Below are 25,336 nucleotides of genomic sequence, written 5' to 3' on the forward strand. Positions count from 1 at the left end.
CACCCAAAATGCTATTTTTTATTTTACTTACCACATCTAGTTTGTAAGGTTCTCTCCACTTCATTCACTGGTCAAGAGTCCTATCTTCAATTCAAAACCACAAAATTATGGAAGCTGCACCTTTCTTGTTTACAGTGTATGCTGCAGATCCCAGAAGTAACTGTTGATGATAATATAACAAAAAATGCATAATATTGCATGTTTTGAGCATACAAATGGATAATGTTATGGACATTTTCTTCAAATTGTTTGCTGTTGTGTAGCACAGGTCATCATTAGGGTCTGTTACATCATAAACATTTTTGTAGCATTCCGCAAGAAAAAAATTGGATGAAAATTTTTTCTCAACTTATTTTTTTCTCAGCCATCACTACAAACTACATGGGGTAGGTAACAGATGAAAAAATAATTTTTGGGTAGAATATTCCTTTATTATTCTTTGGAACATTTACTGTCTCTGTGCTGGTTATTACAGTTCATTTAATATCAGGATATCATCTAGTGGATATACAAAAAGGAGCCTTGAGTAATATCTTCTCTGACTTATTTCAGAATTTCACTATATTCATTATATATTTCAGTATATTATTGACATGGACATAATCTTGAAAAAACATTGTAATCTAGAACTATGGGAATGTCTGTGTTTGAATATTTTTCAATATATTTCCCAGTTTTTAGTGACACCCACCAGGTCCCATATATCTATTACTAAACAAATCAGAAAAGGCTGTGTGTGGATTGTTAAAATGTGTCTGGCTAATAAGAGGTTGCCACAGAAAATTGTACCATCACGACTTGCAGAGTAAAGTTCCCTGTCATCTGGGTGCCTTCAACTTTGGCATGACAACAGAAGACAGAAAGTGTAGCACTATTAGACAGGTAGACTGGTATAGTTAGATATTATCTCTTAGAGAAGTAGGACTCTTCAAAGGAAATGAACAGCTGGGATCATTGGGCGTCCAGTGGCACCAGAGCCAGCTGAGTAAAGCTGTAGTTTGGTGTCCATCTAGCCAGAAATGGCTGTCACACACTCAGGAAGTGATTGATGTTAAAACTCGAGGAAAATCTAATCCTGTATTTTGGAGGAGAGTGTTAAATGATGTGAAGAAGAATGAGCATGAGTGAGAGATCAGGTGAGCAAGTTGGTGAACCACCCAGTCTAGTAGAAGTAGACCATTATTTCCCATTAAATAATTAAAAAAGAAAGATACTTTGGGAGCACATTCTACTGTTCCAGGATTTAAACCACCAGATCTGCTTTGCTTGCATTTTAAACCATTAACATGAATCAACAGAAACACACGACCATATAAAAATACTAAGGTTGTAACACTTAACAATACATAAAATTGATGGCAGTATATTTCATGTGGTTTGCCTGTCCTAGGAAACATCTAGGATTTGTGCTCAGTCACAAAAGTTACATTTCTTCATTTTATTTGAAATTGTAAATTCACTTTCAGAGTGGGTAAAGTCAATACACCCTTTAAGTTTGATATTTTTATTAAAGCTTTAGGTTTTTTTTTTTTGGTTCATTCATAGAGTTCTCAATGTTTGCTAATTTGGGGAACATAATTAACTTGCTCTCTTCATTAACAATTATAATGCCTTGTTTATGAAATGCCACAATCATATTCCAGTAAACCTGATGGATGAATTTATTGACCATTTCTTAGAGTACTAATGCACACTTCATACATTGGATTTGCGTTTATATAATTTCTATTTTTTACATTTCTCATTTTTTTATTGATTCACTTATGTCATTACTTTGCACTAGAATTAATTATTGGTAGCAGTTTCTGTATGCCTAAACCACAAATATCTTTTTTGTTATTTGTGGTCCTCTTGAAAATCACTGTTACAGTATATAAACTTACACAGTGTTAGAATTAAGTGATTTTATTTTGTGCAACGTTTAAGCAATTTTTTTCAGAAGTCTTAAAATCACCAACTGACACACGGCAGGAAACAACCCCAGAGAAGGGACCAGTCTAACACAGTACATGGAAATTTGGTATTTTTGAGTGTTCTGTTGCAAACACTTATGTTCAAAGAATAGATTTTTGGTATTAAACGCATGGAGGCATTAACTATCTTTATTCACTTTTTATTAAGTCCACTGAAAAAATATGTAATAAAGCAAGGGATTTGGTATTAACTAAACTTCCTTTGTATTATTTGAGGAAAGTAGATCTAATTACAGAGAGTAGTTTTTAAAAAAGAAAAAAAAACCTTCACAACAGTTGTCTGCCAGGTATTAAATTAAGGGATACCCTAAAACACAAACTAAAAAATGTATACATCTCTTCAAAAGTTTTACTATTTCTCACTGATTTTCTTAATTTAAGGTATGCAAACCCACTTTTTTCATAAAATATATACATTAGGTGAACATAACATGAAAAACTGTTAAACCATTTTACTGCCATGGGGTAGTTGGAGCCTATCCCAGTAGTGCTGAACACTTGGCAAGAGCCAACCCTTGAAACGCTGCCATCACAGGGCCCACTCACAGAAGACCAATTTGCCAAACAAACTAACATGTACATCTTTGGGATGTGAGAGGAAATCCAGAATATGCAAATAAAAATAGAAGAATAATAGTTGGTCTCTTCTGCTTCAGATTTTTAAAATGAATTCATCTGATAAGTAACATGGTTATTACACAACAACCATATTTTTAACATTTGTGTTTTATCAGTTAACTTTTTACCTGGCTTACTAATCCATAGGTGATTTACATCATTATGTTGAAAAATGCCTCCCAAGTGTTTTTTTTTTTAAATTTTTTCTTTTATTGCAATAAAGACTATGGTATGTGATTTGGGTGAAAAGGGCAAAGACTTTCCCTTAGAAGCCAAAAATAACACACCTTAGTAAAACTGTGGCCAGCAGGGAAAATCTGACAATTTAATCCTGTAGACATAATGATAACACTATTGAATTGTGGATTTAACTATACAGTGTATCAGAAAAGAATTCCATCTGGCTTAAATAAACCTGCAGTATACTACTCAATAATAGTCTAAATCAACCTGGTCTTCTCTAGGAAGATTAATTATGATTGTTGTTTTAAAAAATGCTGAGAAAGTAGGAATTTCATTTTCATAATTATTCTATTCTAACATTCTTTTTACTGTGTTTCGGTATGGAAGGTTGCTGGTTCAAATCCAGTTACTGCCAGAAGGGATCCTACTCTGTTGGGCCCTTGAGCAAGGCTTTTAACCCAAAAATTGCTGCAGGGGCACTGTACAATGGCTGATTCTGAGCTCCAAAGGTCATGCAAAAGAACAATTTCCCCTTGGGGATTAGTACAGTGTACCAAATACTAAAATACCAAAAAGTACAGTATCAGTTTCATATAACGTATTTTGTTTAATGTTCTGCCGAATCCCCACTTCAGTAACATTTGGAATATAATGGCAAACGGCTATATCCACATAGTAAGATTTCATTTTTTCTGCTTATGTGAATATACTTGAATACTGAAAAAACGACTGCTAATAAAATGTTGTACCCATAGTGATGCATAAAACATACTTTTTCTGAACCTGCTAAATAATTTTTTAGGGTTGAGAAAGAACTTGGTGCAAAGCAAGACATTTCCCAGGATGGGATGTATTAACCAACTTATATTATAAGTAGAGAGAATTAAAATGCTTTTACCTGCATTTTAAAAGGTAGATATGTTATTTCTATAGCAAATCTGTTTACCCTTTTACCTAAGTTGTAAAATGATCTACTAATCAAATAAGTTATGTTTCTTGTAATTTCTCTTTCTGCTATATTTTTGGTAGACAGTTTGTTGGATTTTTTTTCCACTATGTTATGTATCCTCCAAGCAATACTTCAGGTGTTGTATGTTTTATTTATATTCTAAACTATGAATGTGGCTAAGTGTCCCTTCTTAACCTGAATAATGTTAAGACACAGATATTTCAATAATGGTTTGTTTTTGTTTTTAAAACATGCACAACAGATGGATAAACAAGTGAGAGCACAACATAAAAAACAAAGGCCTATATCACCACTGGTTCTACCAAATTCTGTTTATTTGCCTTTGTCTTTTAGGAGGGGAGGCAACTCCATATGTCCACCTCCAAAATACCAACAAACATCCTCCTTCTAATTTGCCACATAGTACCTGTCACTTGACCTCCCATTTCTCCCAAATTGCCTCCTCACTGTAGGTTCAGTGAGCTACTAATTAGAGGTACCAACCACCTTGCAGTGTTAATGTATTACTTTCTTTGCTAGAAGTATTTGTATTTTCCTACAGGAACACTGAGGTAAAACTCAATACAGTCTAGTATCACTGGTAGTCATAAACTGCTGTGTCATCTTAAAGGAGCCCTATTTATCAGACAGTTTTCTGTCAGCCTGCTTTATTCCATGTAAAGCAGTGTCACACCTTTCCATATCAGGATACTGATTGTACTGATTCCTTAGAAACCCTACAAAATCCTCCATCTGTGTTAGAAGGCTAGAAAACCTTGACAGATCCTGGTTTGCCTGACCTCTGGTTTACTGGGAATTATCATACATTTTCTCTCAGGACACATCTCATTTTGGTGACCTTGGAAAATGTTCATGCAGCACATCGTTCGCAATGGCATAATGTACAACCTACTCACAACCTTTACTGCCCACTGTCAGAATTTGGCATGGATTCTGCTCATAGCTGCATCTTCAAGTCAGTTTCTGATTCTGTTCTTGGTAAGAAATTCTGTTTCAGAGCTTTATTGGGACTCTCCTTCGGTTAACTCAGATATCTCAAGTGTAAATGGCAAATGTAATATTTTATTGTCAAAGGGTTCAAATTGTTTACTTATTTTGCAGATAATTCAAAGCACAGCTGCAAGGATCATATCTACAACATAAATATCTGACTTCAATTCTTCAACCATTTTAATGGATTAAAATAATGATTAGAGGATGTTATAAAGGGCGGCACGGTGGTGCAGTGGGTAGCGCTGCTGCCTCGCAGTTGTGAGACCTGGGGACCTGGGTTCGCTTCCCGGGTCCTCCCTGTGTGGAGTTTGCATGTTCTCCCCGTGTCTGCGTGGGTTTCCTCCGGGCGCTCCGGTGTCCTCCCACAGTCCAAAGACATGCTGGTTAGGTGGATTGGCGATTCTAAATTGGCCCTAGTGTGTGCTTGGTGTGTGGATGTGTTTGTGTGTGTCCTGCGGTGGGTTGGCACCCTGCCCGGGATTGGTTCCTGCTTTGTGCCCTGTGTTGGCTGGGATTGGCTCCAGCAGACCCCCGTGACCCTGTGTTCGGATTCAGCGGGTTGGGAAATGGATGGATGGATGGATGTTATAAAATCCAATCTGACCACATAAAAAGTCATAAATGACTTCACTCCCCCAGTCTTACTCAGATTAATATTTGCATTCTACACTTTTCACTACAATTTCAATACACACACAGACATGCTTAGTATTACAATGATAAATAAAATAACTGTAAAAGGCAGGAAACCAAACTGTTAACTATAGGACCCCTCTACAATGATCAATTTATCAATATTACATCAGTCTCCACATTTAAATCAATACTGGAGACTCATTGTTTTAGCTTAGCATACATTTGTTAGTGCTGCTGTTAAAGGTAATCCTTTTGAGGAACGTTTCCATATAATGCAGTAAACACTTAGTGCAAATGCTTTGTATGAATGTCTTTCTGTCTGTCAGTATGCATAAAAACATCTTGGCTCTCAGGGGAGTGATTTTGTTAAAATTTGGCTCAATTACTCTTCAAGGAAATGTGTTGGGAAAGTTCAATTTTCGTTCACATATCTCATATGATGCATGCAGTGCAAAGTTTAGAAATTGCAAAATCTGCAATTAAAAGGCAACAACATATTTTCACACTCTTCTATTTTAAAACAAGGTAGCATTCTGTGTGACTTCAATAATGGATTAATATTTCTAATCTGTATTTGATATTACCATACTAATGGGTCAGTATTTCTCTGACACTATCATTTGTCTGCAACGCTAAAGATGTGCTGTCCATTATGGTTTCAAATCAGCCAACAATTTTACCTTAAGACTTCAATGAAGATTTTAAATCTTCATCATGTACTTGTTTCAAAATTTCCATGTTTAAGAAATTTGAACAACAGCAAGTCTCAGACCCTCCATAACCCACAGCTAACATTTACTGTATTCACCTCATTCAATGGCAGTTTTACATCATTAGAATTGGAATTTGCTCTTTATGAAAGACATTGAGCCACCACAACCCCTCTGAGTTGTTTCTAACTACATGACATTGTAAAATCCTGTTAAAAAGAATGTATTTAATGTAGTCTACTAGTGCATTTAATTGCTTTCTCATTTCACTGTTATTGCTGTATTTGATTCGCTGTTGTAAATATTTTTGTAACTGACTCTTTGTTGAAGTAACTAAAAACTTTTTAAAACTTTCAGATATGTTAACTGACTCCTCACATGCACCGGAATGTTACACCATGCATACATTTTCTTACTTTTTAATAATTGCAGTCATAATTTTTTTACAAAATACTTCTCTTTTTCTACTCACAGTATATTCCAATAGCTGTTGGTGCTAATGCCTTTTTCATTAAGTCATTCTTTCTCATCTTTAAACAAGACATTGCAGTGGATGTGGCATGGTTAAAGGACTGATTATGAGACCATTGTGGGATTCTACTGGAATCTTTGCCAATATTTGCTTAGACACTAGCGCACTGCAGAATGCCAGTAGAGGGTTCCAGGTGTGGTTGACTGAATATGAAAAACTGGAAAATTAGACTTTTTAAAATTATTTTAAGAGACGTATTAAAATTAAAAATCTGCAGTGCTAATTTTATTTTTTTTTCTGTGTACATATTGTGTTTTTGTGCTCAACAAAAGTGTTACTGTTTTATTGCATACTGTATAATTTGTTTACATTTTCCTATGGTGCATTAAGAATAGCACAGTCCAGCTTGATTTATAATATTTAACTGCATTTTATTAATTTTATTTTCCTGGAAGCATCAGGAAAATTTTATGTTAGCGGCATATCTTCTTTGTCTTTGCCATGTGGGATGACACATGAGTTAGAAAACTCTTAGACAGAAAACTCTTAAACCCTAGACAGACTGTGCCTCGGGCTGGGATATGTACCCAGCACTTTGGACCTGTGATGCAGCAGATTTAAACACTGTTTCACAAAGTTTTAATAAGATGACATTTTTAACTTGATCATCTCTATTTGTGAAGTTTTTAAACACATGAGCAATACTACTCACCAAACATACTAAGAACTGTAGGGTACTGTATATACTAAAGAACATGTAGTTAGGTTCCCCTAAACTAAATTAACATAGACTGGTTCATATAGGTGTAACTACAACTAAAGCAAAGACACTTTGCTTTAAACTTTTCACGACTAAATACTTAGCTGCCTCTTGTAGATGTAACTATAATCTTGTGAATTTATATATAAGCATTTTACAACAGAAATTACTGTGTAACACTGAGCAAGTCACATAAACTATCTGTGCCCCAACAGTAAAGAAGAAAGAAAACAAATTTGGACATGAGCATCAGTAGGCTTTGTGCTCTAGGAACCAAGTTACCCGAACTATTCTATAACATTTTGGTAATTATTTACTGCTCTGATGCTGATCTTTCTGATCATAAAATAGGTCATTACGATAGCATTTGAAAAGAAGGATTCATAATTAATTGCAGAGTTACGGTATTTGAGGGCTCCTCTAGAATGCCTCTTTCTCTTGCATAATTTGGCTCAAAAACTAATCAGCACATCTTCATCTCATAACAGACTTAGTTTTGAGTTTGGTATTTTTCTGCCCAGCCATTTTAGCTCTAGACACTTTACTGTAAATATGGCACCGTCCTTCAGAAGAGACATAAAACCAAGGAACTGACTCTCTGTGGTCATAAAAGATCCCTGGATGTGTTTCGAAAAATGTAGGGTTTATCCTGATGTCCTAGCTAAATTGCCCATCACGGCCTCATCCATTCTGGTCTCCCCTAATAATCCCCTGTCTCTAATCGGCTATATCTCTCTCCCCTTCACCACCTAATATCTAATGTGTGGTGAGCGTACTGGCACAATAAGGGCTGCCATTGCATCATTAAGGTGGCTGCTACACATTGGTGGTAGTTGGAAGTGGTTTCTCTCTATCTATGTAAAGCACTTTTGAGTATCGAGAAAAGCACTCTGTAAATGCAATTAATAATAAACAGTACTAGAAGCATATGCCTATAATGTAGTAAATGCAGTTACAAGACTTGCAAGAACTTTTTACTAATAAGTAATGGTGAACAAAGCATGAAACATAATTTTAGTAAAAAGTATTTAGACCAATTATTTTATCTAAGTGATAAGGATTAATACTGAGATTATTTAAAGCGGGCAATCAATATGTATGCATGTGTTTGGAACATATAGTGAAACTCGGAGAAAAACAGCACATACACTGTTAGGATGAGTAAAACCCACTCACACAGTAAGTAGACCCAGTTACTCAAGCTGCAAAGCTGCTGTATTAGCCGCTAGGCAATCATGTTAGCTCATGGGTAAATTTCTTGTTCTTTCGGCTGCTCCCGTTAGGGGTTGCCACAGCAGATCATCTTTTTCTTTTGTATCTCATGAATAAATATAATTTAAAGCAAAAATAAAATAACTGCACAAAGCAAAATTCTCAAACCAACAGTGATATACTTTATATTTATGTTAATTGTATGTTTTAAATGCAGTACTGTATATACTGTATGAATGAAAGCAAACATGGTACTGAGTGTAAGATGAACATAAATATTTTTCAGTACTGAAGAATAAATTTATTTTCTTATACTGTTTTTATCATTAATGCTCATAGTTGCCAAATATTACTTTTGTAAAATTCACACACATTCTGTAAATTTGTCTCTACACTTTGAACATTAGCAACACTGATACAGACAGTGTCAAATGTTTCTGGTGAATTTGTTTAGGTTTGTTCCTGCACATAAATACTTTATTTTGTATTTAAAATCTAAGCACTACCAAATTTGTTTTACTTGTCTCGATTCATCTAAAAAGAACCACACCATTATGCAGATGACAGTTTTCTAGCAGGCACAAACAACCCAACAGCCCAATTTATAGCACAAGCGCAAATTCATGCCAATTTTAAACCAATTGCAAGCCTAGGTAACTCTGAAGGTCAGAGACTTCTAGGAAATCTGGACGTGGTCAGTGCCACAGAAGGCTGAAACTATGAGAACAAGCACTGTAAACGAACCTTCTACACAATTAGCCAAAGAAATTGGGAAAGCTATTTTTTTCAGTATGCAACAAACAAATTAAATAAAATAAATATTGAGCCTTCTGTTTTTGATGTACATGGTAATTTTGCATAATGACAGAGTGCCACTCAGGAGCACATGACTGTTTTTAATGACGGGAAGAAATGCATTAGAATGAGAATAATGTGACAGTAAAATAAGGAAGTTCAAGTTAGAGTTGCTGTTGTAGTGATATAACAGAAAGGAAAGGTTGTTACATCTATCTGCAAAATGTTTGAATACAGTGCGACTTCAATTAGCCAGTCATGGGTTGTAATTTATTACAGAACCCGCTGCAGCATTTCATTCATTATTCTGAACACTTGGGGCTAATGCAACTAACAAAAAACAATGGCGCCCCACATTTATATCTAATCTCCTAATTAATATGGTATCTTCTGTAATGAGTGCTGCTGTGGAAATCATCTTTCAGTGCTGAATTTACAAAGCATGTTTAGTTGCTTTTCGCAGCCTTCCACTGAGTTTTAGCAACTGGAATAGTGGATGTGTCACTACTGAGTAGGTATGGTATTCATTATCAGAAAAGGAGACATATACTTTACATAGTCCCCAGCCGGGTATGAGGCTAATGAGGTCTTGTAATTGCATTCATAACTGACTTCCAAGAAGTCCTCAAAACCTGTTTAATAAAGGAACTTTGCTGTCATTTAATAAGACATTTAAACGCATTGCCCTGTGCCGGTCATTATTAATGTACTTGAGCGAAGCTCTTCTTATGCAATGGCTGAGACAAACATGTCTTGCAAATCTTTATTCTGCTACCGCTATATTAGAAAATTAAGATCGCCCATTTATATATTAGGGTTCAAGTGCACTGCAAACACACTTCATGACGAGGTGGCCCACTGTGGATCAAATGAATGGGAGCATTGATGACCGAGAGGTAGGAAACTGATCTGGACTGTGATGTCACTAGTAAATTGGTGAAATTTAACACCCGGTCTCTGTAGTGTGGAGATCACCACGGCTCCCCTTAGAACACTGCGAGTTAAGGCATCTGCAGCAGTCATTGCCTGGAGGTACTCAGGGCTGGAGGAGGCTGAAGCGGCAGGGCTAGGATTGCAAGTCTGTGAAGACAATCCGAGCACAGTCCCGACAGGCAGGCACTTCTTAAAACATTAGATAAAACCAACCAAGACCGTAACTTTCTTCAGGTGGAAACTACTGACAGATTTGGTAGGAGGGCTGGAAACTGTGAGCAGGGCTTCGATTGTATGAGCTTTCCCGCACCCTGGATCCCCCCTATGATGTGGAAAGATTGGTAGAGGTGGCAGCTGACTCAGTGGAGATCTGAGTGGATCTTTCCTGTCCCGTACTTACCAAAGAAATTCCATGAACCCGTATTTTCTTCGGTGGAATTCTGTTTTCAGTTAAAATTCAGCTGCTTGGACAAATGTATACAAATGCATTTAGGAGCCCAGAGGACAAGGAGTGGAATCGTTTCTCCAGCTTCCAAAGTGTAAGTAGTGTGTTCGTCCAGTTACTGAAAATGTATATACGGGAAAACCTTTACATTTTCCCAGACTTGCAAGAATGCAGGCACAGCTTTTAGACGACAAACTGATGAGAGCCGTTCACTCCTATTGTCTCGTTTAAAGGCAATACGGCTAGTACATTGCTTGGTGAGTTTATGTTAAAGTAATCATGCGCTGGTTAGGGGGCTGCTTCCTGGAATCTTTCCAGTGTCTTGAAACAAGGCTGCATACTTGGCAGTTCATGGCTAATCATTTCTTTGTGTGTTTATTCCTGGCGAATTTGCTGTCACATAACGAATTGACACTGTCGTAAAATTGCAGTACTTTTCAGACCTCTTTTAAGTACAGCTTTATAGTGCCTGTTCCTTTTCTCAAAGAACATCGAGCAAAGTTACCATATCACATATAAATGATATTGTAATTTATTGTTTAACAGCGTTGATTTAAGATATTTTCGCAAATGAAGTAAACAGATTTGTATTCATGTAGTACCCTGAACCTTTTACAAAACAAATGGCATTTGATGATATCATCGTGCAGTGATTATAAATAGAATGCCACATGTACTGTGGCTCTGTTTGACCCCCCCCCCCCCCCCCCCCCATGACACTATTTACACAGGAAAAATCACACATATACACACACTCATACATCCGTATCTTACAAAACAGTTGCACAGTGAAGAATGTCAATAGATTTCAAATAGTCGAAAGCACTGGAAAATTCTTGAAAAAGGAAGATGCCTAAAAGCATTTGTATGAACTTGTCAGAGCCATGCTGGGACAGATGCTGTACAAAGTGTCCTAAACATGCGGGTTAGGTTAGGAAAGTTTTCAAACCGAATATGAGAGTAACCATATGATACAAACAGAAAAGGTCTGCTCGACTGACTTGCTTCTCGTTTCTAATACCGCCCACACAGCAACATCCTTACAAGCATCAGTGATGCAGTATAATTTAAAGGGAACAGGTAAAAATACTTATTTGCAGAATACATGCACCAGTGGTTTATCTATGTGTAACAATTGACTCTAACAATAGTGCAAAATAAGAAGCTTACGGTCCTTCAGTAGTAAAAGAGGGGGCACTGTATGCTGTAATAGATTACGAGTAATCGAAAAGAGGAGTAGGTAAAAACTTAAGATATGCTGTATATGTCCTCAAGAAAGCGATTTTTGTGGGTAATATTTTGATCGCCTTTTGGCTCTCGAGTCATTCCTATTGTCCAAACCATTTTTTACTAGTGCCCACAATGTCAAGCAAGGTTTCATTAGATTTACCACTTTTTAGTACATAGAACTGGAATGAATCAACCACTGCTGCATTGCTCAACATTTTTTGCTGAGTAGTTGGCAGTCCTTAGATTATAAGCCATTCACAACAGCAGCTACACTGTGCCGTCGTACTGGCGATTTAATGAAGCACTGCCTGAAGCAAAGGAAGAATTCCTAATGTGTGTTTGTCTGATTCAGTCCTGAGGAGGAAAATAATAATTCGCTTACTTTGTAATCTTTGCAAAAGTTACGCTGCGACAACCCACTTCATGGTGGTTTCTGATTTGAGACAGAGGACTTGAAATTCTGGGAGCCAATCTTCATATGAAAGCTTCCCTGTTCTTCCGCTTTTATTTCTTCCGCATTAGAAGGAAGGTTTTAATTAACTCGCCTGTTACAATCATTACATCAGTCTGCCGTCTCGTGCAGAATATAAATCGAAAACCTCAGAAACCTGCAGTAAATACTTTAGACTTTGTTGTGCTCCAATATGCAATCTGTGCAGTCAGAGATTTTAAAATCGCAGTTCAAGCTACTACTAAGAGATGTCTACATATAATAAAAAAAGATGCAAGAGAAATTTCATAATCAATCAATATATAGTAAATTACAAGGTATTAGTTTCAAATTTTTATGTGTCGCATGGCACCAAAGAACTTTTTATTTAAGTGCACATTTATCAGTACTAATGACGTTCTTGCTCAAGTCTATGCCTTTTTAATTCATACAAAATTCAAGCGTATGTAAAATGCCTCTTCAGCTGATTACATGTAAAGAAGTGAGGCATATTATAATAAATATAACGTGAAATGCATTTGAAGTACCTTTTCATAGTGACACTGTAATTTATTTCTTAAAGTCAATATTGTATGTTAAGAAACTAAAGGAAGATATTTAATTTTATCCTCTCTTTTTCTGTTCTTCTTGCACTTAAAATTCCACTGGAATATATCGGCTGGAGTTGAATTTTTTTCAGTTTACCTGTGGATTTTAGTTGCTGTATGATAAGTCTGACAGTTTGGTGTTTTTGTGTTTACGTTCATGTGTAATATATCCTATCATTTCTAGTGTGTGGGCCTTGTGTAAAGCTAATTAGAAAGCTTGCAGAGTGTGTACACTAATGAAGATTCCTGTAGGATTACTGGGGAGAATTTAGAGAGTAGATTTATATTATGTTTAAACCAGCTTATTTGTATCAGTAAACCTTGATCTGACATGTGCTTTACGGGCTCTGCTAAAGTTTGAAATTTTAACATTTTAAAATATGGTGCATATTTTAAAAAATATTTTAAGTAACCTGTTTAGATTGGACATATATCTTGTCACAGAGAAATCTGACCTTTTTATTGGGGGGTATGTTTTCATAAACTTTCATAAAAGTTTATAGAACATTCTGGTCTGACACTTATTTGTAAGGATACACATGTTTGTTGTATCACAGGCCTGCTATTTTTATATTGTGTTTGTAACTATGCATAGCTGGGAATGACAATATTTGGGATCACTAAATGAAGGAATGGATTGATGGTCTGCATGGTTGCACAGTAGTCAGTTTGTGACTCACAGTTCCAGTGTCCTGGGTTTAATTCTGGTCTATGTAGAGTCATACGTCCATGTTTGTGTACGAGGGAGTGTGCTGTCTAATGGATTGGCAACCTGCCCAGGGTTGGTTCCCAATGCTGCCTCCATATTCCACGGCTTCCTCTTACCCTTTATTGGTCTATGAGGCGATTCAGAAACTTAATTTTGTTTGGTTATCTTTATTATTTAAAGAAGACTTCCCTGTGTTCATATTTTTAATTTTTCCCATTTTAGAATTGTGAGGGTGTTTAAAATGTTCAGCCCATCCATCCATTTTAACCCACTTATTCCTCTATAGGATGAAAAGTGCTGAAGCCTTTCAAGTAGCACTGGTTGCAAGATGGAAATAACACTTGATAAAACACTCTCATAGCTACATGTACACACACACTTGTGCCAGGCCAACACAGGGACACCAACATGCACCATTGTCATACTGAAAGAAAACAGAGTACATGGAGAAAACCTACACTGACATGGTGACTACATTTACATGGCATTGAGTAAGTGGCAGAACCAGGATTTAATCCCAGACGTCTGTAGACATGAGGCAGCGGAGTTATCAACTGTGTTATCAATCTGCTCCTAATCAATCTAACATTCTTCTTGTCTTGTTAGGATGTTAAGTACACCCTATGGCTTTAAGCAGGAAAAACAATATTATTTTGGAATTACATTTTTCATCTGCTAGCATCAATAGGACTTCAATATTTTAGATGACTCTGTACTTGTATGTGAGCCTGTACACTGCAGTTAACCCATTCAGGAGTGTTTCCTGCCTTTTTTCACTGCTTTTGGTTTAGGCTTCAGTTGTCTGTTCTGCTCCCACTTTGAAGGTCTGCGTATTAAAGGTGTGTGTATGTTGGGGGTGGAATATATTGCATTAGAATTTTGCAGCCTGTTTTGTTGCAATATGTTACAGATGTTCTCCAGAGTATTGAGTTGTTTTTTTTTTTTTGTTTTTTTTTGCTGTTTGTGCCATATGACCATAGGAATCTTTGCTGCAGGGAATATAGAAGCATTTTATTGCTAATTGCATGGCAAAATACATTGCTTTCTCATTCCCACAGTTGGCATGCTACAAACATTAACACTGATGCACACATATTTAAGTAAGATATTTGGGTTGCTTCTGTTTTTGCACGTTATTACAGTAGATAAAGTGCCTAATATAAAATGGGCAATTTGTAGGAATTTTCACATTAAAATCAAGTACTCAAGGACGCTTCAAAGCGGGATCCTTTTTCTAAATCCAACAGGCAAGAAGACTTGAAAGTTTATTTATTGTGAGTTAGAATTACCAGTTCACTCAAATTGATGCAATTAAATTAAAGTTGAAGAACTTTAATGAGGCTTTCTTGAAATTTCTTATCACATTAGGTTGCAGCATTCACAAGCTTCAGTAGTTGCAATATTTGCCTCTTTAGAAATAGGTCAGATATCATCTTAGTATGAAGTGTAAGTCTGCCCTACGCTGCAACAATGACCTATGAGCAAAAGAAAAGAATGTTAATGTCCTTAAAATAAAAAGAAAAAGGGAGTGTTAGCCATCATAGAATGTTTCTTTAGTAATTAAAAACATCTTATCAGTATTTGAGAACTGAATATTGTTCAGAATATTTTGCTTCTGAGTGAAAGTTTAGTTGTTTATAGTGAAAATAACAGGGTAATGGTTATACTTGTATCTCAGAGTGACCTACATTTATGTAACCCAAAGAATTTTAAATACACATTTAACAGGAACTCATGCTGTGTAGTTTGAGATGAGGGAGAGCTATCTAGATTGCCCAAGATTCTGGATTCAAAATCAAACAAATTCTGCAGTATACATCTGCCTGTGGTTTTTCTTAATAACTTAACTAGGTTTTTTTCTGATCATTGATAGCTTTTTGACCACAAGACTTGTTTTTTTGCTTCAGTTTTTAGTGTTTTCAGTTTTCTTGATTCATTTTTGTTGTTTTTGACCTATGTCTGTGTCAAGCAAATAAAGTCTCTTTCCCTCCAAGTCCATTTGCCATTTTTTCAGCCATTTTCTAGCTCTGGCAGAACATCAGATTGATGCAGTTACCTTAGGACATGACTATAAATTATAAAGACCATATACAGTAAATGGGACACACCAGTCAAGCCATTAAAAGATCAACTAAGTTACTTATTTCAGCCTCTCTGATCATTTGGTGTTAATTATAGGCACGTTTCATGCAAGCTTCAATTTAAGATCAGTTTTATGAAGCTTATGTACATACATATACATTTCTTTTAGATTTGTACTTACTATATTAATGTTTTCAAAATTGCCTTCAATATTATTTCTGTATATTTCTTACTTTGTCAGCAGTGTTGATGTTTGAAAAATATATGGGGAATAATAAAGTATAAGTATTACTGTAACAGTGAGACATTTACCAACAAGTAACAAAATGCAAAAATAGTTTGTTGTATGGTAATTTGGACAAGTCATATTGTCCATTCATTCAGTTGGTTAGAACTGACAAAAAAATTATAACATCAGTAGTGTGTCAATACATTTACTGTCAATAAATGATTTTGGATGTAATTTAATGCTTATGGTTAGCATATTAGTGTCTGCTGCTTTACAGTGCCAAGGTGCTGTTTGACTTGCCAGCTGGGATTGAATTTATGTGTTGTTGGCATTTATTGATCATATTCACTTGGGCTTTGTAAAGGTTCCAGCTTTTTCCACAGTTCAATCATGCTATTAATTGGATTGACAACATGGAATTGACCTCATGTGAGAAAGTGTAATCTTATGAATGAGTATTGCCTCTCTGGGTTTAGTTCCTGCCTCGTGTCTTTATTACCTGAATGGGCTCTGGCTCTTTACAACCCTGTAATGGAAAACAAGGGGTTTTATAAATAGAAAGATTAATGTACTACTTATAATTTACTGACTTACGGTATGCTGCCATGATAGATAGATGAAGTAATGAAAACACAGCACTTTATGTGCAAACTTTCAGTTTTTGGGTTCATGACAAAAAATTGACTACAAGTGACTTCTGGTTTCTTGTATACTGTATAAGTAGAAAGGCACTTGGAATTGTCTTTGCATAGTCTTGTATCTGTTTGTGCACTCATTGCTAAGTGTGGTCCTTTTAAAATGTATTTATATTTTATACCAGAATCTTGTTTATCTTTTCTAATGAAATCTGTGTTTTGCTCTTCATATTACTGCAGACTTGATGTATGGATTGACCTCACTCAAATTGACCACATTAGTATTTCGTCTTTTTAAATTCTCCACATGATATAACTGTTCCGTGCCTTAGTGAGAAGTAGTTCATCACTGCTTACAAAAAAAGCCTTTGATTGTTTGTTCACTCATGGAAAGAGCATGCAAGGTTTTATTACAGATAAATATAAATTATTATTTATAAATTATAGAGCTCTCCTGTGCACTTTAAGATAAAACAGATATGGTTTCCATTTCTGCTCTTGCATGTATGTGCCTTTATTACGAGATATTTGCTATGTTTAATATATTATTTGAATAAATGTTCAAGGTATAAACGTAGTCCTGCGGTGGGTTGGCACCCTGCCCAGGATTGTTTCCTGCCTTGTGCCCTGTGTTGGCTGGGATTGGCTCCAGCAGACCCCCGTGACCCTGTGTTCGGATTCAGCGGGTTGGAAAATGGATGGATGGATGGGTATAAACGTAATTGTAAAATTTTGATGCCAGAACAAGTGGTAGACCAGTGTTAAATAGTACCATTTATAAAAGTTGATTTTATACTATAACCAGATTAACATCCACCCTGAGACGGCCCAGTAGCTTTACAAATGTGCTGCTACTTGAATTTGAAGCCTACATCATTGACTGATAAATTGGTATTCTACTGCAGAGTTCTTTAGAGCCAGATAAAGAGACAATCTCTTAATATTCAGAACACTTAATGTATAGCAGTGCCACGTACGCTACTTTTAAAATATTTAAACACATGCGCACAATTTAGTCAGAGCTGCAGAAGGCATCAGAGGTGAACAACTTATCACGTTTTAGACTAATTGTAGACAAGGCAGGTATGTAGTAAGTTGGAATCTGTAATTTTTTTCTCATGAGGAGTACTTAATGACTACTGTTGCTCACTTACTACCCATGTGGAATTTGTATATTTTCCGTGTGTTTCATGCAAAATCCAAAAGATGTTGATCCAGTTTGAGTGTTGACCTGTGAATGTGAATTTGTCCTTTGCTTGTCTGATGCCCTGTCAAGGATTAGATAGTGTCTAGCACCCATTTCTGCAGAGAAAGACATTGACTTCTTTTGAGCCCTTAAATTTGGATTTCATGGACTCTTTGAATGGATGGATGGATTGGTTCTAATGGATGGGTCACCTGAACATTGAAACTGTGCTGAGTGTCAGCCTTAGCAAGACCAGGTACTTCCACCGTTGTGATAAGTAAGCTCTGTGGAAACTCATCAGGACATTCTAGTGTACTATTGCTTCTGAAACTGGATTGTTAAGTTTGATTTAAAAACCTCAAATACCAGTGAAGTGGAGCTGCAGTTTAAAGTTATTACTGCAGTAGGTTGCCAGAGGCTGTTTAGATGTGATGCTTCACATCTGATGCACTGCTTGCAGTAGAAAAAAATTGAGTGCCAGGAGTTTGCAGGGCATGCTGGAGCATGATTCCGGAGAACATTTATAGCACCAGCATGGAGCTGATATGGATCTACAGTATATTATGTCTTGATTTAGTGATTAAAGCTTTGGATTTTAATCCACAAATCTGGCAGCACAGTCCTTTTTTCTGAGTTACAGTGTAACAATGAACAATTTAGTTAACTAGCTGTACCTGAACACCATAAAAATGAAAAAAAATAATAATGCTGCTCAGTATACAAAAGAAAATATTTTTAAAAAACTCTTTTTTTTTGTACTTAATAAAAAAAAGAATGTTTAGTCTAATCCAGATCAAGTGCTTACAGGAGTATATGATTTGGACCATAGTTTGTACTGTAAAAACAACAATTAGAAGTTTTTAAATTGAAGACAAGGTTATATTGAGTACATTTTATTAATGGGTTTACTCTATAAAATAGTGCAAAATACTTCCAAGTTTTATTTGATGGTGTTGATCCTATTATATTTAAATATTTTGCAATTTTAGGTAACATTTCACATCTTGCATTTAGTCGAGAGAATGGACTGAAACTTTTATTTTGGTCAGTTTATTACTAGCAGAAACAAGTATTAACTTACATATGGACATTTTTTGGTTTTTGAAATGTACTGACTGGCATATAGACTTGCAGTGATACAAGTTAAATGTTAAAAAGCAAAAGCTTACACTGCTTCCCCATCTGCACCACTAATACAGTTTTACAGCGTATAACAAATAACCGACTTTAATATTTTAGTTACTGTATTTACCGAATAAAATAAGACTACTGAACAGGCCATTTTCTGTATAGGTACAGCATGATGGTAGAGTGGGTTGGTGTTGATACCTTGCAGATTCAGTGTTTTTCTTTGTATCCTGTGACTGGTCATTTTCTATGTGTTTATGCATGTTCTCCCTCTGTCTTTGTGGGTTGTCCTTCACATCAGCAGGACATTTATTTAGATTTGTGATTTGAAATTGGCCCTGTGTGAATGAGTATGTGGGCGAGCACTTCAATGGATTGATTCTCTGTCTAGAGTTGTTTCTTACCCTTTCCCTAGTGCTCTGAGGATAGGCTCTGGCCCTCGTCAACCTTGAATTGGTGTAAACAGGTTTGAGAATTTTACATTATGATATTTATATGAAAAATTTTAATGTTTTTGTGAATGTTACAGTTTTAATTCTAAGCATGGTCAGAAAAGTTAGATCTTTAAGTTTCACATGTTTTGGTTGATAAGTAAAAGAAATATACTCCTTCAATGACAACATGCCTTTTATAATATCTATCTATCTATCTATCTATCTATCTATCTATCTATCTATCTATCTATCTATCTATCTATCTATCTATCTATCTATCTATCTATCTATCTATCTATCTATCTATCAGTTATAATATTTATTTATTAGATTAGAGATTAGATCCCTTTATTGTCACATATATACATATATATATATACGTATACTAGGTGGCTTACCCTTTGCTCGCTTCACTTGCCAATCATCCTGGCCTGTGCTACGCGCCAGCCACTTCGCGTCTCTGCCACTCATATTATGAAGAGGGGGGCTAAACGCATCCCAAGGAGAAATGGTCGCTCCTCCAAAACCCCCTCTTAAACGGTGATACAATGGGAAACAAGTACCGTTTTTTTTTTGTTTTACTTCCTCTTTACTCGATCAGCTGCTGGCTTGCTGCTAGTGCTGTGCTGCGTGATCTGCATCTCTCATGGCGCTTCGAACATTTAAAAGCCTGTACAGCAGCTGTCTTTGTCATCTACTCTTTGTCTTTTATTTCCAGCCCCGGGGGTGGTTAAATCTCTTGGCACAAAGTCTCGTCTCGAGGGATGTGAATTCTTGATATTTTAGTTTATAATTTAAAAACAGAATATGAATCTGAAAATCTAACAACATCACATTAAAGTTCGATAAATTCTGAAAAGAATCATAGCAAACATATATATGTAGGTTTTAAAATAAATCCGATTTAAAGCGTGACAAAAAAGTGACATAAAAGTGTCATATAAAATCATAGCACAGTAACATTGTACTTTTAGGCTTAGGATTTTATATATATATATATATATATATATATATATATATATATATATATATATATATATATATATATAATATATATAATATATATACCCGACCTCGGATAAGCGGGAGACAATGGATGGATGGATATATATATATATATATATATATATATATATATATAGAGTAGATATTCTCAGTTGATTCAGAAAGTATTCTGACCCTTTAACTTTCTGCACTGTTTATTACATTGTATATTTAATTTTAAACTAACCAATTTGCCATTTTTACCCATCAGTCTACACTCAATAGCCCATGATGACAAAGTGAAGACATGTTTGCAGCAAAAACTGTTATTTAATGAAATCTGTCATTTATAGAATTTTTCAGACCCTTAGCATTGGCACTCCAAATTATGGTCTGGTGTATCCTGTTTGCTTTAATTATCCTTGAGATGTGGCTAGAACTTGATTGGGGTCCAGCTGTGACCCAATGAATTGATTGGACATAATTTAGTAAGGCACATACTTGTGTATATCAGGTCCCACAATTCACATTGCATGTCAGGACAAAAACCAAGCCATGAAGTCCAAGGAACTGTCTATAGACTTTCACAAGAAAATTGTAGTTTGTTATAAGTCAGTGCAAGGGTAGAAATCCATCTCTAAAGCTTTTAGTATTATCAGGAGCCAAGTGACCTCAACTGGCTGACTGGCCAAAATGAGTAACTGGGCAAGAAGTGCCTTGGTCAGGGAGATGACCAAGAACCCAATACTGTAGTCAGTTTAACAGAGCTTCAGAAGTTCACAATTGAGAGAGAAGAATTTGCCAAAAGCACAACCATCTCAGCAACACTCCACCAATCATGTTTGTGGTAGAGTGGCCAGATGGAAGCCACTTTCGAATAAAAGGCTTATGACAGCCTGCTTGTGGTTTTCCAAATAACATATATAGATTCTCTGGTCTGATGAGACAAAAATTGAAGTCTTTGTGCAGAATTCCAAGCGCTGTGTCTGACGAAGACCACACACTGCTCATCACCTGCCTAATATTATCTATAGATTTCCTATGGTAAAGCATGTTGGTGGTAGTATCTTTCTATGGGGGTGTTTCTCAGCAGCAAGGGCATGGTCACTGGTCAGAATTGAGGGAAGGCAGACTGCCAGCAAATACAGAGAGGTCCTTGAAGAAAACCTGCTACAGAGTGCACAAAGCCTCAGACTGGAGCGATGATTCACCTGTCAGCACTACTGTGATCCGAAGCATACAGTCAATACAATAATAGAGTGGCTTTGGGACGTCCCTTATGTTTGTGACAAGCCTAGACATAAACTCCATAGAGCATCTGTAGAAGATCTAAATATGATAGTTTACAGATGGTTCCCATCCAGTCTAATGGAGCTTGAAAGGATCTGCCAGGAAAAATGGTATAAACTGCCCAAATCCAGCTGTGCAGAGCTTGTAGAGACTTACCCAAGAAGACTTGAGGCTGTAATTGCTCCCAATTGGGCTTCTACAAAGTACTGAATTAATGGTCAGAATAATTAGTTGAAGGAGAAATTTCAGTTTTTGATTTTTAATAAATTTGCAAAACATTATTACTGTGTCATTATGTGTGATTGAATGTAAATTGATGGGTAAAAACGGTAAATGTATCCATTTAAAATTAAATCAACAACACAGTAAAGTGTTTGGTAAGTGAATGGGTCCTGAATACTTTATGAGTCCACGGTATGTACATTACCTTTGTTCTTCAGCAGTGATCATGTTCTTTATATTCACACTCTCATTGTGTATTTCCAGTCTGGCGTTATTCCCAGTACTTTCAAGTTCAATAAAGCTGTTACCAACAAACATCGCCAACTTGAAACATCTGCTCTGCCTAACTTTCACTTTTCACTCCAAATCTCTTGAAGGCATCACTTAACTAGCAGCAATTACCTTGCATTTTACCTTAAACTAATTGGGAATCAGGCTGCTGCATTTGATTACATCATCTTCCCTGTGGGTTAGGATATTGATCTTCTATTGATCGGCTCATGTTTTAGCCTGACACATTTGATGCTAGCTAAATCTGACAGTTTTTTTTACTAGTGGTGAATTTAATGTGGACCTGGCTATTTCTTCATGATGTATTTGCAAGACTCTCCATAACAATATATTTAATTATATTCCTTATTGTTGATCATGTTAACTTTTAGAGCTGAACTTAAGTAATGTGTACAGTTCATTTAACTTTAATGTTAAAAATTCAAAGTTCTAGAGATTGATCAGCTGCTATTCAACATCCTCCTTTTAAATTTATGGTATATTGTTGATGCCGAAAGCTTAACTTTGAAATAGCATAGTATTGTTATGTAAATTTCCATACACAAACAGAAATTTTGGTGTCATGTGGTTTCCATGTTTCATTGATGTCCATAAAAAAGAGTCCATCTCTCTCCCAGTGTTAGCTTTCTGCATTTTAATGTGCTCTCTTCATCCTTCTCTTAAACTCCCTGTTTTTTCTTGTATTCTTCCCTATTATTTTGCTGGTTTGGCAAACAATACAAACACCATCTTCCACCACAAATCTGGCAAAGAAAACTTTGAAAACCCGGTGTTTTGGCAGCATGTGTTTCTTTTATAGCCTCTGGTGTTGTCGAGTTGAAATTTTGTTAAAGACCAACATTTTCCATCTAAGCCTGAATGACACTTTCCAAAGAATTTCAAATGTTTTTCTGAATTGATTTGAAAAATGAGCAGTTTAAGTCTAGGTCATTCCTTTGCTTTGTTTCGGAAACCTTTGTGGAAAAACATGACATTGAGATTTATTCGTTACAACATTTTAGATTTAACAGTATGAAACAACAAGGAGAGCTAACGTCACAGTTCCCTGCAGGTTTTCTGAAAGGGAAATTACTTCCTGGAGCTTCAGCAGCTGAAATGGTTTCTAAATTTGATTAACTTCAACCCTGAAGTTTGAAGATCTCACTAGGTTTTCATGGGGAAGAGCAATTGAGATCACCCCACCCAATTATTTTGAACATCATTGTTAATTATTTTACAGGAAGCAAGCAAGACCCAAAAAATGAGGGGCAGAAAATTCTATACTTTCCCGATTACTGGGTTCAGACCACACAGACCTGAAAGATGAAGTCTTCAGATCTTACAAATCCCTCTGATGCTGGTATTTACCCTTCTCAGTTTTACCCCTCAAAGATGTTTTACTGCCCAATATTGGAACCCAACAACTGTTTGATGATCCTTTGTGAACATTTATAGCAATTACCTCCTTATTTTCAACTAGAATTTGGCTTATCTAATTATTTAACAATGTGTGTCTTGAAGTTTCTGAGTTTTCCTTCAATACCGCTTCTTCTCTTCTGATATTCTAAGGCTCTTAAGTGCAATTTGTATATTTTGTAAAGTACTTTTATTACTATTCGGTTTGTTATTATTATCTCTCTTCTTGTCTTTTTAACTCTTATGCCTCACATTGAGTCAACTACACCTTCAATTTCGTTGTTCCTTTGTAAAAGTGACAATGACAAAAAAGATCTATCTATCTATCTATCTATCTATCTATCTATCTATCTATCTATCTATCTATCTATCTATCTATCTATCTATCTATCTATCTATCTATCTATCTATCTATCTATCTATCTATCTATCTATCTTATTCTGTTTTATACCCCAAGTTTATGTTCAGGCCACTCGCTCTGCCTCACATCACTCACTTGGGGTCAGAGGTGATACCATCTGCCTCACTTTCCCAACTCCATTAGTTGAACCATGTCAGGATCCTTAAGGAGATTCACCACTGATCACACATCTTGGTCAGTGGATTTTAGAAGAGAAGTGCCTGTTCCCTGGCTGACTGCTAACCTCAATGATTCTGTTATGTGGCATTTTTTGTCCAGCTTGTACACTCTTTAACAATTTGCACTTTAGTCTCTAAAATACTTCTTTATGATTTTGTGATGTATAGGACAAGTTGTATTTATTACCTTATAAAAATATTAAAATAACTATGATGCATATAAAATACTTAAGCACTCACATGTAATACTTCTCTACACGCAGTCTCAATGACAGGAACCTGTTATGTGTATGTGTGACTTCCACTGTGCTGTATTGAACGGGACTTATGCATGTGCTATAGCACATTTTATGCCAGCTTTTTTACAGAGAATTTGTTTCTTCAGGTATTACTGTGTCTTCCTCCATTAAAAGGGTTATTTCTGCTAATTTCGGCTATATGATTATTGATGGAAAGCAATCATTTGATACCTATTATTCCATTCTCAATTGGCTATATTAAGAAAAACATCCTCCCACGTTTAAGCTTTCTGAAGACAGATCTCCCTTTCCCCCTAACTACTGTTAAGATATCCGGTCTTTCATTTCTGCTAAAATGCACACCAGTATTGCATTAAACAGTCTCTTATGATTTTATCCAGAGAAGACCAGGGAAATGCATTACTGGACTGTGAATTATACAGTATCTTTGGTCGTTTGTTCTTAGCTCTGTTTGTAACTGATAAAACCCACCCTTATTGCTAATTCCTCAGCTTCCATTCAAGGCAAGTCTGGCACATCCATATTTATGCAAACTTTCTTTTGCTGCTTTTAAAACCAAGTCAGCAACTATATTTGGCCTGATGGCCTCATATGCCACTCAGATATTTGTAATGCTGAAAAATGTATTGGGTCAGTTTTGTATTGGCACTCCAGCTCACAAGTATTTTTTAGTGAAGTACTTATGTTTGTTTATTGCTTTATTTCCTTACTTTTGATAATGGAAGTAATTTGTTGATTATTAATAAATAAAGTTAAATTCAAAACTCAAAAATGCTTTACCTGCAGCTCAGACCTCAGGATGTTTGGAATTTGTCATTTTGCTCTGTTACCAATGCACCCTCTGTGCAAATTTCCTGATGCTTTTGCTTTTTCTGTTACTTATGTCCTCTTGTTTAATGCTGGCAGGGTTCCTGTCCCTAAAATTCAGGAATGGGATTTGGAC

General features: G+C 35.9%; 1 protein-coding gene across 1 annotated transcript in view; it reads left to right on the plus strand.

The window, feature by feature from the left end:
• The first annotated feature begins 10,324 nt into the window (after positions 1 to 10,324).
• Positions 10,325 to 25,336, plus strand: part of LOC114659194 (collagen alpha-1(XXIV) chain) — a 338,513-nt gene continuing 323,501 nt past the window's right edge. The window contains exon 1 of the mRNA XM_028811519.2: positions 10,325 to 10,794. Coding sequence (XP_028667352.1) covers positions 10,739 to 10,794 — 56 coding nt within the window. The 5' untranslated portion in view covers positions 10,325 to 10,738. The remainder of the gene's footprint in view (positions 10,795 to 25,336) is intronic.

Source organism: Erpetoichthys calabaricus, chromosome 10 (genome assembly GCF_900747795.2).
Source record: "Erpetoichthys calabaricus chromosome 10, fErpCal1.3, whole genome shotgun sequence".
NCBI classification, from domain to species: domain Eukaryota; kingdom Metazoa; phylum Chordata; class Cladistia; order Polypteriformes; family Polypteridae; genus Erpetoichthys; species Erpetoichthys calabaricus.